The sequence below is a fragment of the Rhineura floridana genome, chromosome 8 (genome assembly GCF_030035675.1).
Source record: "Rhineura floridana isolate rRhiFlo1 chromosome 8, rRhiFlo1.hap2, whole genome shotgun sequence".
NCBI lineage: Eukaryota > Metazoa > Chordata > Lepidosauria > Squamata > Rhineuridae > Rhineura > Rhineura floridana.
The window spans coordinates 71,159,781-71,177,407 of NC_084487.1; the positions used below are offsets into that span (position 1 = coordinate 71,159,781).

Sequence of the window (17,627 nt, forward strand, 5' to 3'; positions counted from 1 at the left end):
AGAAAAACAGAGTCACACTCCCCCTGTCCTTCTCCTGATAAAGGTCATCCATCAGGGTGACCAAGGCCAATTCAGTCCCATAACCAGGCCTGAACCCAGATTGGAATAAATCAGGCTAATATGTTTTGTCAAAGAGTACATGCAATTGCTGTGCCACAACCCTCTTGATCACATTCCCTAAAAAGGGAGTTTTTTTGACCGGGTGGTAGTTGTCACAAACCAATGGGTCCAGGGTGTGTTTTTCCAGGAGTGGTTGGATGGATCACCACCTCTTTCAGGGTGGCTGAGACCACTTCCTCCCAGAAAGATGCATTGACCACACCCTGGATCCACTCAGTCATACCCCCTTGGCAAGCTTTAATAAGCCAAGAAGGGCTAGGGTCAAGAGGACATGTTGCTGGCCGCATGGTCGCAAGCACCTTGTCCATGTCATCAGGCCACATCTACTGAAACTGATTTCAAGAATTTGCAGCAGACGTTGCACTGGACACCTCACTGGGGACTACAGTAGATGTGGATGTGGGCTAAAGATTGCTACAGAGGTGAGCAACTTCACTCTCAAAGTGCCTTGCAAACACAAAACAAGACATTAACAAATGATTAATAGTTGGGCAATTATTTTCAGAAAATTACAGATTTTAGCATAAATTTTTGGAAAGCTAATAAGGACCCTACAAAGATCATTATTTCCTGTTAATGTTTGTTTATAATAGGGGAAATACATAATGGAAAATTCTGCAACAGAAAGTTCATTCTATGCCTGATTCATTGTATATAATCTGTCCCCCTCTCCCCACCCCAGTTCAGGAAACTTTATTATACAGCCAAGAGAGCGGCTGTATACTATAGCCAGCATGGATTTTTTGCATTCCGCAATGTTAAATTAAAAATACCCCCAATGCCATTCTCCTGCTTCCCATCAGCTCATTTCAAAACAAAACCTTACAAAAATTAGTCCTGAACTCAGAAACACTTGCTTAACAACCCTCTACATTTTCATGGTGATACACAAAACAGTCAAGAGAGAATCAAGAGTTCAAAGTATAAAAAGGGGGGGGAACACACCTTGTTGGACTTTCTTCTGTCAGTGTTCTCATAATTTGTTGAAATTAATTAAAAATCAGCCATGTTCACAGGGTACCTATAATCCTATTTCTGACCTTGCCCCATACTCTGACCTTCATCATCTGCAGTTTAAAAGTTAAAAAATGCCTAGCTGATTTTTAATTAATTTAAGAAATTTAACATTAAAGTCAATTATAAGCTTGGGCATGCTCAGTAAGAACCAACTGACAGTATTCTAAAAGCTGCTTGACTAGGCTAATCAGGGGGCCAAACCCACAACACCTTTGATTTCACTTGAGGCAGTCATGGCTTCCCCCAAAGAATATTGGGAAGTGTAGTTTGTGAAGGGTCCTGAGAGGAGACTCCTATTCCACTGAGAGAGCTCCAGTGCCCAGACTGGTTTAACAGTCAGCCGCTCTGATTGAAGGTATGTGAGGGGAACAGGGCACCTCCTAGCAACTCTCAACACCCTTCACTAACTACATTTCCCAGGATTTTTACAGAGAAGCTGTGACTGTCTAAAGCAGCCTTTCCCAACCAGTGTGCCTCCAGATGTTGTTGGACCACAACTCCCATCAGCCTCAGCCAGCATTGCCAATGGTCAGGAAAGATGGGAATTGTGGTCCAACAACATCTGGAGGCACACTGGTTGGGAAAGGCTGGTCTAAAGTGAAATAAAGGTCTGGTGTGGATGTGGCCAGTGACACTTTTGGTTTAAATTTGGGTGGGAGACTACATGTGCCTGCTGTGTGAGTGCTATAGAATAAAAAGGTGGGGAAAACCCTGAAAAACAATGATACTGTTCACAATGTTTTCCTTTCGGAAAGGAAAGGGGCTTTCGTCTGCCCAGTGCTCACCCACCCAATCTCCTTCCCTCCCCCTTCCTATACCCCTCCCTTCCCCTCCCCCATCACCTTTCAACCCCTCATTCCTCCTACTCCTTCCCCTCCCCTCTGCCCTCCCCCTATTCCTCCACCATGGTCAATTTTACCTATCCTAACCATGACTGCATGGGAGTAAATCCCATTGAACTCAATAAGCATGCAAATAATCAGACCTGCCTTTCGCCTCCTTCTCCTCTCCTTCCTTCCTCCCTCCCTTCTTCATCCCCTCCCCTCTTCTTTTTTTCCTCCCCCCTGTCCACTCCAGCCCTCCCTCCCTCTTCTCCTCCTCCCCCCATGGTCAGTTTTACATATGCTACGCATGATTGCATGGGAGTAAATCCCACTGAACTCAATAAGCATGAAAATGATCAAACCTTTCCTTTCTCCCTTCCTCCTCACGCCTGCTTCCATCTGCTTCCTCCCCTCTGCCTTCCTCTCCTCCCTATTCCTCCCCTGCCCTTCCTCCCTCCCATCCCCTGTAGTCAGTTTCACCTATCCTAAGCATGATTGCAGGGAAGTAAATCCTACTGAACTCAATAAACATGCATATGATCAAACCTGCTCTCCTCCTCCCCTCCTCCTCCTCCTCCCCTCCCCCTCTGCCTGCTCCCATCCCCCTCCTCCCCTCTGCCCTTCCTCCACCCCCTGCACTTCCTCCTCTCCTCTCCATCCCCCTGTGGTCAGTTTCACCTATCTAAGCATGACTGCAAGGGAGTAAATCCCACTGAACGCAATAAGCATGCAAATGATCAATCCATGCAGATTATCAGTCCAGTCTCAGCAAACTTTCACAGGATCCCATTTCTTACCTCCCGATTAAAAAAGCAGAGAAATTCCCTAACAAGCAAAAAAAAATCCTTGCAGTTTAAGAATGTACCTATAGCCCACACATATTTCTATCAAACTTTAAAAAGCAGGGGAATTGGGCAGCTATAGTGAATGCACCAGGAAAGCAGGAGACCTGACCTTCTCTCTGAGATATGGGACTGCCCTACAAATTTGTAAAAATGCAAACACAATTTGGGTTGGTTTTTCTCACTTCAATACACTTCCTGTGGAGCTTGGAAGAATTTGGTAACATGTGCCTCTGAGCAAATGGTGAGCTTTTTAAAGTTTGATAGAAATATCTGTGGGCTATAGGTACATTCTTAAACCACAAGGTTTTGTTTTTTTGCCTATTAGTGAATATATCTACATCTTTATACACCTATCTACCATGGTAATATAATTTACTAGTCATTGCTCCTAGTTTTATCATACATACTGAGACATAAACAAAGACTTAAGATAGTTAGCATGACAATGATGCAATACTTAAACTGGAAACATAAACAATAGTTTCCAAAACATAATATGAAATAGCAGAACAAAAGAATTTACGAGTGAGAGAGAAACTAGATTGCATCCAACAAGAGAACAAAAGGCATAGCACAATTCAAGTTACAACTGGTAATTAGTATACATAAGAAATCAAAGGTCTAAGTGTTAACAGAATACGGTTCATAGATTAAGAGACCTGTGAGAATTTTTTTTAATAAGGTCATTCCATTCTCTAAATCATATCCCTGACAAAATGCTTCATTGATGCTTATAATATCTGAGGTGTTTCATTGATAGTTTTGTCTGTAAAATGTATGTGGCTATTTATTTAATATATTTCTTTTCTTATAAAACATAAGGGAGGTGACAAATATTGACATGCTAAACCATTTGGGTAAGCTGGGCCGTTATTGGAACTATGACATCCCAGGCCCATCCCAGCACTGTGGATTCTCATTAACATTCTGGGTGACTCAAGATGTTTACCAGATTAATTATGTTGTAAAGTAGACAAAGCAAAAAGCAAAAAAAGGAATGTAAATGAACTTTAAAAGCTCAAGTTGAAATGATTTCCATCTACTACTGCTCAGCTTTTTCTTCTTAAGAAGGAAAAAAAGTCCTCTGCTTTTCATCCATTTTTGTTTATTGTTTGTAACTAGCACCTTCTATTATTTAAGCCTCACACACCTTTTCTAAACTCTTTCACCCTAATATAAAACAACAAAGTGTCTTGTGGCTCGTTAAAGACTAACAAATGTATTATGGCACAATGTTTCATGGCCACTTCATCAGATGCATGAAGTGTAATCCTAAATTGGCAGCAACATGGTTGGAGAGAAGATGGAGAGGAGTGACGTCTGAAAGGAATGAAATGAAGTAAAAACAGTGAACATTACATAAAAGCAAAACAGTTATACTGTCAATTAAGGCATTAACACAAACATCCTGGCAATGGCACTTTGGGGACAAAATCACTCAGAGTTGGACCAAGTTGAATGCCATGGTTAAAGCAAGTCCAGTGGAGGCATCTAGTGCACTGTCTGGTCCATCTGTTCTAGATCAGTTTCACTTATTGTAGCCTGAGGATATGGACAAGCTGCTTGAAGAAGTGAGGCCAACCATCTGTCCCCTTGACACGTGCCCATCTTGGCTTCTTAGATCTAGCCATGGGAGCTTGACTGAGTGGGTCCAGGGCATGATCAATGCTTCACCAGAGGAAGGTAGAGTACATCCACCTTGAAGGAGGTGATGCTACGTCCCCTTCTTAAGAAGACATCCTGGGACACAGAAGTGTTAAGTAACTATTACCCAGTGGAAACTAACCCTTTTTGGGGCAAAGTGCTTTTTGGGGCAAAGAAGGTAGTGGCAGGCATGCTTGGAGGAGACTAAATATCTGGATCCATTTCAGTCTGGCTTTAGGCCCAGTCATAGCATGGAAACTGCCTTGCTTGCTCTAGTTGATGACAATTGGAGGGAGAGGGAGAGGGAGAGGGGGGGGAGAGAGGGGGGGAGGGAGACAGAGAGACAGAGAGACAGAGAGAGAGGGATGGGGGAGTGCAACTTTGCTCATTCTTCTGGATCTCTTGGCAGCTTTTGATACCATTGACTGCAGTATCCTTCTGGAGCGGCTCATTGGGCTGGGGGTTAGGGACATTTTACTTCAGTGGTTCTGCTCCACAGATGTGCTTTCATAAAGTAGTTATGGGAGGCTTCTGTTTGACACCATGGGAACTTTCTTGTGGCATCCCAGAGATCCATATTTTCCCCCATGATATTTAACATCTATATGAAGCTGCTGAGAGTGATTATCAGGAGTTTTGAAGCATCACCAATATGTGGATGATACTCAACTCTATCTCTCTGTTCCATCTGAATCAGGAGAGGCGGTAGAGGTGCTAGAAAGATGTCTGGATGCAGTGATGGGCTAGATGTGGACTAACAAATTGAAACTGAATCCTGAAAAGACAGATGAGTTTTGCGGTCCAGAAGATAGAAAGATGGTCTGTTCTGGATGGGGTTGCACTCCCCTGGAAGGAAAAGTTCTTAGCTTAGGGGTACTCCTGGATCCAACATTGTCACTGAGGGCTCATGTGGCCTCAGTGGCTAGGAGTGCCTTTTTACAGGCTATGGCTGGTTGACCAGCTACAGCTCCTTTTGGATAGAGATGACATGGCAACAGTACTCCATGCTCTGGTAACTTCCAGGTTGGATTATTGCAATGCACTCCATGTGGGGCTGCCATTGAGGACGACTGGGATTGAGAACATATATAACCACTGTTCTAAAACAGTTGCATTGCTTGCCAGGTTGTTTCCAGCCCAATTCAAGGTGTTCTAGTTAGTGTTTAAAGCCATAAACGACTTAGATCCCAAATATCTGAGACACTGTCTCCTTCCCTACAGACCCTCTTGGGTGTTAAGATCAGCAGAGGGAGCTTTCTTGGCAGTTCCGCTACCCTCAGAAGTCTGCGGAATGGTGGCCTGGGAGAGGGCTTTCTCTGTGGCAGCCCCTACGTTGTGGAATTCCCTTCCTGCAGAGGTGAGGCTGGCACCTTCGCTGTACATTTTTCAGTGAATGAAAAATGTTGCCTCCCTTCAGCATTTGAGATGTATGTTTTTAGGACGCACTGTAATGAGGGAACAAAATATTGGGGATTTTTAATCTTTGATTCACCTCAGTGAACCAGATTTTGGAAAACCTGCAATAGCAAAGATTCCTGGGAAACAGCCTCTTCATGACCTCTGAGTAGCTACACATTTTGAAAGCCTAAGGGTATAGACTTCCTGACTACTATGAAAATTTGGAGAATGTTGGCCAGTAAGAATCAGGCACTCCTTTCAAACAAAGAAACAATTTGCATAAGGTTTATGATAATCTTAATCTTTAGGAGAAGACAGGATAATGATTATCTGAAACATCAGGAATTTACAGCAGGGAGATCACAGCTATTATCTGGGAAGTTATCAGGGAACAGTTTCTGGAAAAAATAGATTCCTTCACCAGTACCCCTAAACTCTTTCATTGTTCTTATCTGTCATGTCCTCATCTTCCTGGTCACATTTACACTGAGTTTACATTGGGGTCAGTTTGGTTAGAAAAAGGTATAAAACATGAAGGGTTTGAAGGGGTCAGCAGTTCCTCTTCTGTAGGGTTCCAACAGCTGCTTTTCTTACCAACACTCTCCAGCATCTTTGGGACAATTTGCAGAACTTCAGAAATAAGGATTTGGGTGAGATCTTTCAAATCTAGCACTGGTTATACAAGGGAAGAGCTTTGGCTCTTTGAGCTAGATACGAAAGTCTCTCTCAGCCTTAGACTCCTAGCAACTCTCCAGGAAAGGTATACACAACTTCTGGGTTTCTTTCTTTCCTTTTCTTTCTGTGTGGGTAAGCTTCATGTGAAAGTGTGCATAAGTTTAGTCTCTTTGCTTTAGTCTATCTAGCACTACAAAAAGCATGAATGGGTAATAGACACTGTTTACATATTAATTGTAATTGTACACTGCAATATTTTTCCTTGTTTCTTCTCTTAATAAAACCACTCTTTATTTTTACTTTCTGTGTGTGTGTCATTGGGTTAAGGGTAGATTTATACACACTTTGGGGGTGACGTGCGGGTAACTCCAGCAAAAGATCCTGTTGCACTCACAATATGGGAACTTGCATTTCTAGTGAGCTATGCTCATGAGGAAGTTCAAGGTCTATTCATAACACCACCCTATTCCTGTGAATGTAATGTGCTTTAATTGCTTTTAATACTGTATTTTATATTTCTATATCCCACCCCAGGACCTACTTATAAAGGGCAGGCAATAAATATAATCATCATGATCACAGACAGTGTGACAAAATCCATAACCTCAAGCCATGCCACACAGGTGCACTGAATTTCCTGGCAAATTCTAATTCATTTTATGCTGGAGTCTCCCTTTGAAACTCTTTGGTTCAAGGGTGACCACTTTAAAGTCAATTACAGAGAATCCTGCTTTGCTGAAATGTTCTCCTACTTGTTTCTGAATATTGACATTTCTGATGCAGCTTTGTGTCTTTATTCTTTTGCATTGGGAATGACCTGTTTGTCTTATGTAGAATGCAGAAAGGGCACTGCAAGCAGATGATGGCATATATCACATTGGAGAAGGTAAATGAACCTGTGATGTTATAGCTGACACTAATAGTGTTGCCCAAGTAGATATGGGGGCAAAGATAGCATCTGGGTTTGTACATGGTTTTGACCTTACTTTTGTGACTCTGGGGTATTTTATCTGCTACTCATAATACACAAAAGAAACCCCAATCTTAAAGTATCTAAGAGATGCTTCATTGTCCATATGAAACTCTCTGCCATACCACACCGGACAGAGCTTTCCCATTCATTTCAGTAAAAAGGGCAACTCTGTGTGTATGTTGCTTTCACCTACTTTTATATTCCCACACCTCTTTGGTGATTTTATACTAACCCATTTTATGGCTGTCCAAATACTTTCATGTTCACACCATAGCCACCACTGTCCACTGTGGGAGGGCAGAAGCTATGATTCTTTACAGTAAATACAGCAATCAAATACCATTCATGAGCATCTTTTAGAGCATATCTTTTCTCAGAAAAGAGGAAAAACTATATTCATGTACTTGTAGTTCCAGAGAGATAATTCCAGTTTAAAAGAGTAATTCCACATAATAGAAACCATACAATAACACTCAGAAATGTAGTAACAAGCATAAATCAGTATTATCAACAAAACCAAATGTATTTGGTTTTTTAAATGATATTTTTCTCATTCTCTGAATTGCACTCAATATGTTTAGGATTGGAAGGTGTCAACAAATGTGCATACAAATGTTCACAGGTATGTCTGTTTTCAGAGTGAGGTCAGTTGGATATTAAAGTTGCTGTGTATTCTGACTGGAATACCGGGAGCTACGAATCCTGGAATAATAATGTAGGGCACCATCAGCATGACACTCAGAACTGCTAAGCTCATAAATGCCAACCCAACTCCAAATCAAGTCAAAGTGAGTTAGTTCTTCACCAGTATCAGTCATTCTCTTCCAAGTCCCTATCCAATGGAGACTAGACACAGAAAGGAGGGCCCTTCTAAACAATCCAGCATCCATCATTCTCCAGCATGCCTCACAACCATATACAGAGAAGGAAAATGAAGCCCCTCCAAATTCAAGGAGAGAGGGGCAAAGCAGTAATAAGTGTATTTTTGAAAGTAATACTCATAATTGGAAGGGAATTCCTAGAATGCTTTTGTAAAAAACTTTTAGTGTTACAAACTATGGCTTAGCAAAACAATAGAAATATGTGGGCTGCTAGAAAGGATCTTGCAATTGCTTTGTTCCTCCCTAGTCTTTTTCATCAATGTGTCACAGTTTGGCTTATCATATTGTCTGAACCAGAGATCTTCTCACTAACCACAAACTGTAGCCAATGTTTGTTTGTGCAGCCACAGTAAGTCATAATATGCCTTACCATATCATCTGAACAATAGCTGAAACATAAAAGTAACACTAGAGTCTTATTTCAGTGCATGATTTCTGGGGGAAGAAGTCAAATTCCATGTGGTATTAATTAAAACTTTCCTTTTTAGATTATTTGGATCCTTTAACCAAGAAGAGAGAGATGAAAGTATTTTTGAAAGGCAAGTGAGAAAATGAAGCCATGTTTCTCTCCATGCTGAGACAGCATGATATTTATGTTGAGCTAGAAGGATCAAGCAGACTACACTTCCAATATAATATGCCAAAATAATAATGAAATAAATCAAGATAGTCTATGTCTTAAAGTCTGCTTCCAGAATTTTTAATACTTATTTTCTGATCTGTCTTGGGAGCCTCACAAAGTGTCAGAACATATTACTGAACAAGATAAATGTTTTAGCAGGCAATTTAAGTCAAAGATATGCATGAGCCTAATCACAGCCTTCATTTTTTATTATTTTAATCCTGCCCATGAAGGAGATAGACAATTGATACCATTCATCAGGGTCTTGGGCTGTGCACTTTAAGATGCTCTGAGAATTCAATTTAATGAACTTTAGCTTAATGACTTTCCATTAATATTTATTTTTATGCTTAAACAAGTCTGTTCCACACACGTTTTATAAAATGAAAATTATATGCAGATATTTAAGTATTAAGCTAGTTTCAGTTTCTAGGGAAAATGACAGAATCTTCTAGACCATAGAGTACTATACTGTGATGGAACACTTTGGATTACTTAAGAAAAGAGGAAGGATAGGTGAATGACTACTGGAGCTCTGTACTTAATCTTTGATTAAAAGTTTTGTTTTGCTAGCAACTTTATTGGATGAGTCAAGGTATACCAATGATTGCTATCACACTGAATTCTCATTCTTTGTACAATGTTTTTAGAAGGGAGCTACTCTATCTCTCTCATATTTATCTTCCTTTAGGAAAAATATTATGCTTATAGTTTCTAGAGATACTGTATGTTATACAGGTGTTTGATTAAAGTGCATATTTTTAGAAACTACGAACATTACTCTCCATTTTTTTCTTTTAAAGGGGGACAGATATGGAAAACACAGAGTGGCTTTCACCAAGGGAGGAAGAAGAAAATTCAGTGGGACTGCTGTCACTGATGTAGTCTGCCTTGACTCATCCAATAAAGGTTTCAGCAAAGCCAAACTTTTATAAAGTGAATGAAAGAGAGAAGGCCATTGAGCCCTGTGAAATGCTTTCTCAGCGATGAGTGAGGGAGTAACTGCTAAAGCATTTGACACTTGGTATTTTATGGATGAAAAGGAGAATCACTCATCAGCAACTGCTTTTGTCACAGTCTTCTCCCCTCTATTCTACTAATACAGATATTGAAGGACAAAGAGTATGTCAACTCTAACTACCCAAAAGTAGGAACCATAAAGAGCTGTTGATAAATTCTGGATAGGCCTAGAGCCCAATCCACATTCCCTATTATCAAATTTTGGATTTTAAAAAGGCTAAGAGAAACATAATGATAAAAAGAATGAGTATACTTCATATATGCTTTTTCAGACTTAGAACACTGAACAACAGGATGTTATCTATGGATGGTAACAGTGGTTTGGATTTTGAGTACAATGTATCGAACTAGTTTCCTGAAATGCTACACATATCCCATTAAAAATATCTACAATATTGCACAAGATGTGGGAACATAACAAATATTTTTCCCACTCTCCTACAAAGGAGACACTACTTTAGAGGACCAAATGATTTAGGAAAATAAACACCTAAAGGTGCAAGTCATGAAGAGCTAAGAATTGTAAACCTTAGAATATGGAACAAGCCACAAGAAGAGAAATTTTACCACAAGACTGTTTGGATCAATCTTGATAGTATTGCTCCTCCATGAAAACTTTAAGGGTAGTTATCTAGTCCCTGAAACAGCTTGATCAATGTCTGAGGATGCCCAAGTCTCTTCCTTCCCTCAAAATAATAATAGTAAGAGAGAATTTTAAAGTATATCACACTAGCAGCTAAATAGAACTAGATGCAGTTTTCTACATTTTTAGCAAAAGATACCTACATTTAAAAAAAATGACAAGAAACAGTCTTGTCAGGACACTGATACTGTGCAATAACAGATTGCCAAATGGAAATGTATAAAACCTGAAACAAAATTAGTTTCCATGAGACAGGAGCTGAAAGAGTACTGCTTAGAATAAGAACCAGGGTAGAAGGAAACATACAAGGTTTTAGATCAGGGGATGAATGAAAATACATTAAAATGGAAGACAAGGGCATGTATATGAAGATAATATTTCACAGATAGGAGGCACTGAGAAGTGTGGCTCTAGGGCAGCCAGGTGAAAAAGAGGCCAGGGCTTGTGCACCTTTAATAGTTGTGCAGAAGAAAAATGCTTTCCTCAACCCTGAACTATGAGTGCTTCCGGAAAGGATGGTTATTTGCACAAAACTTGGTTGTCATCCCACACTTTCTAATGCAATTATCCCATCACTTTTCTAACCACAAGAAATCTGATAAGAAAAACTGATGGCAAATTGCACTGTAAAGTGAAAGATAACAAGCAAATGCTGGGAATGACATTAACCTCTGTGTGAATGTATCAGCATGAATGCTCAATAAACAATTTGGTCTGGAAGCTCCCTATGGCTCAGATGTATAAGAAGGATCTGCTAAAATATGCTTGAAAATCTTAGTTCGTGGTTATTAGTCTTTGGATTCATATGGAAATCTGGATACTATATAGCACACTATATATTTAGTTAACAGTTTTTATTTATTTATTTATATCCCACCCTTCCTGAGTTTGGAATCAGAACTGTTCTCAGCCACCTCTGAAAATGTTTGTAGTTGGGTTTTGTGACAGGTCTCATAGGCTTGAACTTCCACCGGCACATCAGAGGGCACCAGAATCCTATTGTCCTACAGCTGCTTTACTGCATAAAGTGCATCAAAAGCCAAGCCTCGAGCCTCTGGAAGGGGCGCGAATTGTGGGGTGGAGTGCGCCCCAGGCAGCGATGGGAGGGAGGAGTTAGAATTCTCCCATCCATGGCCCAGCTCTCGAGATCACCCACAATCCTGGGCAGTCTCGCAAGAGCAACCAAGGGGTGGAGCCAGACCCGGGCCTTTAAAGGCCCCAGTCTCCTGAGAGCCAGCCTTTTTCTTCATGTGCCGGCTTTGGAGGAAGAACATTGCTGGATCAGACTGTTGGAGAGCCACGTGGAGAGCAAGATCAGTATGGTAAAGAGCTTTATGGCAGCCGCTCCATGGCTCCTTCCCTTCAGGAGCCAGCACCCAGCGATGGGCTCTGGACAGCTAGCAGGCGAGGTGGGGGTTGTTACTGAACTTCATCCTGAACCTGGGGATTGGGCCACCATCACACCCCCTCGGATGGGCTCTTTCCTTGGAGCACTGGGGGGGGGAAAGCAATCCAGCACCTAACCCCCCCGACCTTTTAGGCAGCCACCCTCGCCTCCCCTTCCAGCTTTACCTGGAGCATCCATCACATGCAGAAGGCTCCAAATGCTCTGCAGGCAGAGAAGGGAGGGCTTCTCCCTAGCGCATTTGGGGAGGCAATGGCCCATTTAAAATAAATAAATAAATAAAAAGCCACTTTAGGCGGTCAGGCCCTCTCCTTCTTAGGCCACATGCTGGCCACCAGCCTGCAAGACAGACCTTGCAGGGTTTCTCCATCCTGGGCTAACTTTGTGCAAGACAGATAAAGTTTCTTACAGGTACTACTAAAATTACTACCACTTTTATTATCATTATCATTATTACTGCTGCCACTACTGCTACTGCTACTACTATTGGTAATTTTGTTGTTGCTATGATGGTGGTGGTTGTGATTGTTATTAGGAGGGTAGTAGCACTGAAAACTCTAGGTACTAGGGTGCTGAGCCACATTATGCTTATCAGTATCTAATCATCACCAGCATAAACAGTGCAGCGCTGGTAGGATTCCCCGTGAACTACAGCAACATGACTGCTTTCCATTATTAATTATTATTATTATTATTATTATTATGCTATTACATGTACTGTCATAATTTTACATGGATTCTTGCACTGAGCAGGGGGTTGTACTCATTGGCTGTACAGACTCCTCCCAACCCTATTTCCATTCACAATATTATAAGAGCAGAGCTAATGTCAGTACTAAAGCTGTGTACTGCCTGTGAGCACCAGGGTTCTCAGTTCATGCCTTGAATTAACATTAGTCCTGCATTTTTCTTTCAGCTGCCATGCCTCGCAAAAAACACACCACTGTAGCCTGCAAGCCTTCCCTCTCACCTCCGCATAAGAAGGGTGTCAGGGGCAGGAGAGGTAGGCAAGCTACTGCTGCCTCTCAGGCACCCGCCGCACCAGATAACATGCCAGACAATGCAGCCCTCTGGCAGGCTATGCAGGAGATGAGAGTGGTGGTGATGCAGTTGTGGACAGAGAGCTGTCAACATCAGCCACCCCCCATGGGAGGTGGGGGATCCACTGGGGTGACTGGGGCAGGGCAGCAGGTGGCAGCAACCCCCCCCGACAACCTAGAAACATCGGGACCAACTCTGAAGGAGCCAGAACGGTGCAGATCCTCATCTCGATCCAGGCACCATTGCTGCAGGAGAGGCCATAGGGATGGGTCAGAATCTGACACTTAGGGATCATCAGGTGAGTCTTCTACCTTGGATGAGGATGCACCACACAAGGGACTTACATACTGGAGATCCAGAGGTTCTATACCAGGGCTCCCGGGGTGGGCATGACACAGATGTAAGGAATTGACCAGAACCACAGCCTCCCCAGGGGAGGTCTGGGGGTGTATTGTGGACACCCCATCCCAAGGGATGCATTGTGGCCACCCCATCCCAAAGGATGCATTGTCCACCAGTTAAGGACAGGGATGACCCCCCAGGTGAACATCTTTCCTGCAGCGTCAGGAAAAAGGTCCTGGATAGCCACTATGTGGACATTTTATCCCTCCTTAGATCTGAGGAGGAGGATCACTCTGATTCCAAGCACAAAATGGGGCCTTAGGAGACATATCGAGAGGACTTTCGACAACTGGGCACAGGGATACCTAATTTACATGGGGGTTGTACAGGCAGCCTACCTGAGCGAGGCTGGCACCTATCCAACCATGCTAAGCCTCAAAGTTGATTAGCTTTGTGTCCTGCAGCTAACATATTTAGCAGGCTGATTAAATTACACAGTGAATAAAGTAAGAATTCGTTGTCGCCAGTGGAAATGTGGGCTATTTAAATCACATCTCTCTTAAAACTCTAATCTGCATGATACTTATATCTTGTCAAAAATCAAGACAAGCCTTCTTAGGTCATTTAATTATTTGAATTATGCAACTAACCAAAAGGCTGCATCTCCAAAAAGAAGCTACCACCTATTTTAGAGCGTCATCCCATTCTATTTCAGAAGAATACAGCCCCAACCACTGATTGTGTTCAACATGGGAGAATCATAAGAAGAGCACATTTCCTGGAGCATCCCCAGTTGTAGCCAACTTCTAATCCCAAATTTGTGGCATCATTTTCTAGCCCACAAGCAGGACAGGAGTGAACAAACAGCACTCTTCTCACTTGATACCCAGCAACTGGCATTCAAAGGTATACTGCTTCCAACTCTAAAGTTAGTACACAGCCATCATGGCTAGTAGCTACTGATAGTCTTGCCCTCCATGAATTTTAATCCCTTTTCAAAGTGCCACTTGTAATCTTTCCTCACAGGAGAGCTACTCTAACCCCTTGATCACTTTTAAAGGTGGGGGGTGGCTTTTCCACAAAGTGTAGATACTGCAAATAATGCAGCTCACAGTCCACAAGAAAAGACAACAAAATAACAACGTTCTCAGCAAATATTAATTCCCTGAATATAGAAAATTGTATCAGAGAGAAAGCTAGGCTAGAACCCTTTCCCCCTAATGAACTAGCTTGCTAAATTTGTGTTAATTTTTATATAGATGAACACTCAGAAATGCAACCCCTTGTGCACACATGAAAGTGAGGCAATCTAGAACGGGCTCTATCTCATGATTTTGCTGAATGTGTAGGCCAGCTTTAAAACTTGAGATTTTAATTCTGCCATTTTATTTTATTTTACCCTCAATCGTTTTGGTTGCCCTTTTCTGAATCTTTGCCAGTCCTACAATATTCTTTATGAGGTGCAATCTCCAACTGCAGAATTGTTCTCTTCACAAGGAAACATCCAAACTATAGTGTCAGTGGGACATCAGAACATGAATTTCTATTATACCAACATGCTATATAATGTTCTCTATTGATATTATATTAGTTTTTGTTTTTGTCAACCATTTCTTGTTTACTCGTCAAGCCCAACAGTTTGCCTTGTGCATATTTTAACATCAATGCCATGTATTTTTATTTTCATTATCATACCTTATTCAATCCATATCACACTCAGCAAGTTTTTTTTCCTGCATTGGCCTATTAGATTAGAATTCAAGATAAGGGGAACATAATTTACTTAGCATTGAATATTAAAATATTTTAATACCCATCTTCAAATATGCTCTCTTTGCAAGGCAGCTTCTAAGGCAAAATTATTCTGTTTTTGTTAAAGTGATTATGAGCAAAACAAATGACTCTGGTATAGCAAAGATAAAATCCAGAACATGGCCAATGTCGTCTATGACATTTCACTATGCTAAAATCACCAATAGCTGCCAGATTCCACTGCATTTTTAATAAAAAAGACTTTATTGTAATTCAACATGCATTTTTGAAAGAAAAAAACCTTAAAGATAATAAATGCAACAACTGGTTAGGTGAATCAAATAAATTTACATTTGTAAAACAGATGCCAGGTTTGATAGTGGTATACTTGGTATTTTTCACAGTGCAATTTCAAATTTAAAAAATGATAAATCTGGCAAAATATAATAAATCATTTTTAACAAAAATATATTAACCTTAAAACTGGGAGTAATATACTATCTATGCATATATATTCTTATGGGACCTGTAAGAACAATGTTATTCCAAGGGAAGTGCTACAAAATATGCTTATTACTAAATATATATAGTAGCTAAATAAACTAGAATCAGTTGTGGCAAAATACATTATAAATTTGTTAATTTTTGCTACCCCTTTGGAGATAGAATCAGTTAGTACAATGGAGACCACAATGCTTTAAAAAGCCTATTTATATTATTATGGTAACTGAAATGTAATAGTGTTTAGTATCACAGAAAATGATACAAACTGAATTTATAAAGGAGAAAATAGAATTTGCATAAAAGTAGGGTGCTTTGTCATTATTATTCATGCTCTTGAATATAAAGGCAATAGTTACTTCAGTTTACGAGTGACATGACCTTATTTCTCTTTTAGTAAATGGAAGATTACACTTTTGGAACACTGTCAACTGATTTCACACCTACTGATTTTGCTTTATTGAATATCTGATATTTGCACATGCCATTTGGCTTTTTTTAGTGCTCTGATAACATGCCACAAATATATGAAGTTGTCTGATACTAAATCAGAATATTGATCCATTTAGGCTATTGTCTGTGTTGTGACTTGCAGTAAGTCTATAAGATCTCAGGTAAACATCTTTGATCCTTTCAAGTAGAGATACAAGGAATTGAACCAGGAATCTTCTGTATACAAACATGTGCTCTACCATTAAGCCATGGCCCCTCTTATGAGGAATACAAGAGGAAAACATTGTCAATGAGACTTGCTAATCAAAGGAAAAAAAATACAAGCTTACCAAATTCCAGCCTGGATACAGAAAGTCAGTTCCAACAAATTCAAAATAGTGAGCAAAACCTTCTTTTAGCCATACGTCTTCCCACCATACTGGAGTCACAAGGTCACCAAACCACTAAAAGAAAAGTTCCAATAAACTATGTTTTAAAGTGTAATTTATTTACATTCTATTTATGGAACAAGTAAAATTTCTACAGTACTTGATGAAGAATTACTGCATACATCACTGGAGACTTATCCCTTTTATTTAACTCAGTTGTTAGCAAACATTTTTATAAAGGATTCCTACAGAATCACGGGCAGGCTTCACCTCTCAGCACAAAAAGGTTACCTGAAAGATAAATGCATCCTAGACATCTTCTACTAAGTTTCCTTTAAAGTAGCAATAAGTATCAAACCAGAATCTCAGAAACATGGAATTAAACACTTGCTAAAGAAAATGAAGGAGCCAACTTTGAAATAAATCTGTGGTGTAACAAAACTTGCAATACTTAAATCTTGCAAAACTGGAAAGAAATGAAAGAGCTACTGTCAATCTTTGCAAGATGCTTTTTGGCCTCAGCAAGCAGGACACATTAAACAACATGGTTCGTGACTCTCCCTATACAGGGGATCAGAAAAAATCTCGCTTACCCAAGGTTCAAGTATGAAAAGAATATTTGAACTGTTAGAATAATAGACCATCTATACTAATTTCAAGGGCTGCATACTAATTCCACTTAACAGATGTGATCAGGTGATTAATTTATTGATTATATTATGTGTAGTTAAAATTGCTCCGCCTCCACTAACTAGAGAGTGGGCAATTAAATCTTCAGTCACTGAAGAGTTCCCTCCGTTATCACTTCTAGGTTATCCATTCTCTCCATCGTATACCTTCCTGCACTACTTTCTTGAAGCTACTTTGGGTTGCTGTCTCTGTGAACTCAACCAGTTTTTATAGGCATGATAGCTACCAGGTGAGACCCTCTAAAAATATCAAAAAGGAAATCTTTGCAGGAAGAAGGAAAAGGAACAGTAGGGGAAGAACACCAGAAGAGGAAAAGACACAACAAAGTTTGTGAACCTTACATCATCATCATCATCATCATCATCATCATCATTATTACTATTATTACTATTACTATTATTAGAATTAGAATT

At 40.5% G+C, this 17,627-nt stretch overlaps 1 protein-coding gene across 4 annotated transcripts in view; it reads right to left on the reverse strand.

Annotated features, from left to right (window-relative positions):
* TRHDE (thyrotropin releasing hormone degrading enzyme) overlaps nucleotides 1-17,627 on the reverse strand; it is a 393,299-nt gene that overhangs the window by 198,584 nt on the left and 177,088 nt on the right. For 3 of the 4 annotated variants that reach the window (XM_061639726.1, XM_061639725.1, XM_061639728.1), the window contains exon 5: nucleotides 16,486-16,599. The exons of the other annotated variant lie outside the window; for it this stretch is intronic. In XM_061639726.1, the coding sequence (XP_061495710.1) occupies nucleotides 16,486-16,599 (114 nt within the window). The remainder of the gene's footprint in view (nucleotides 1-16,485; nucleotides 16,600-17,627) is intronic. 4 annotated transcript variants of the gene reach the window in all.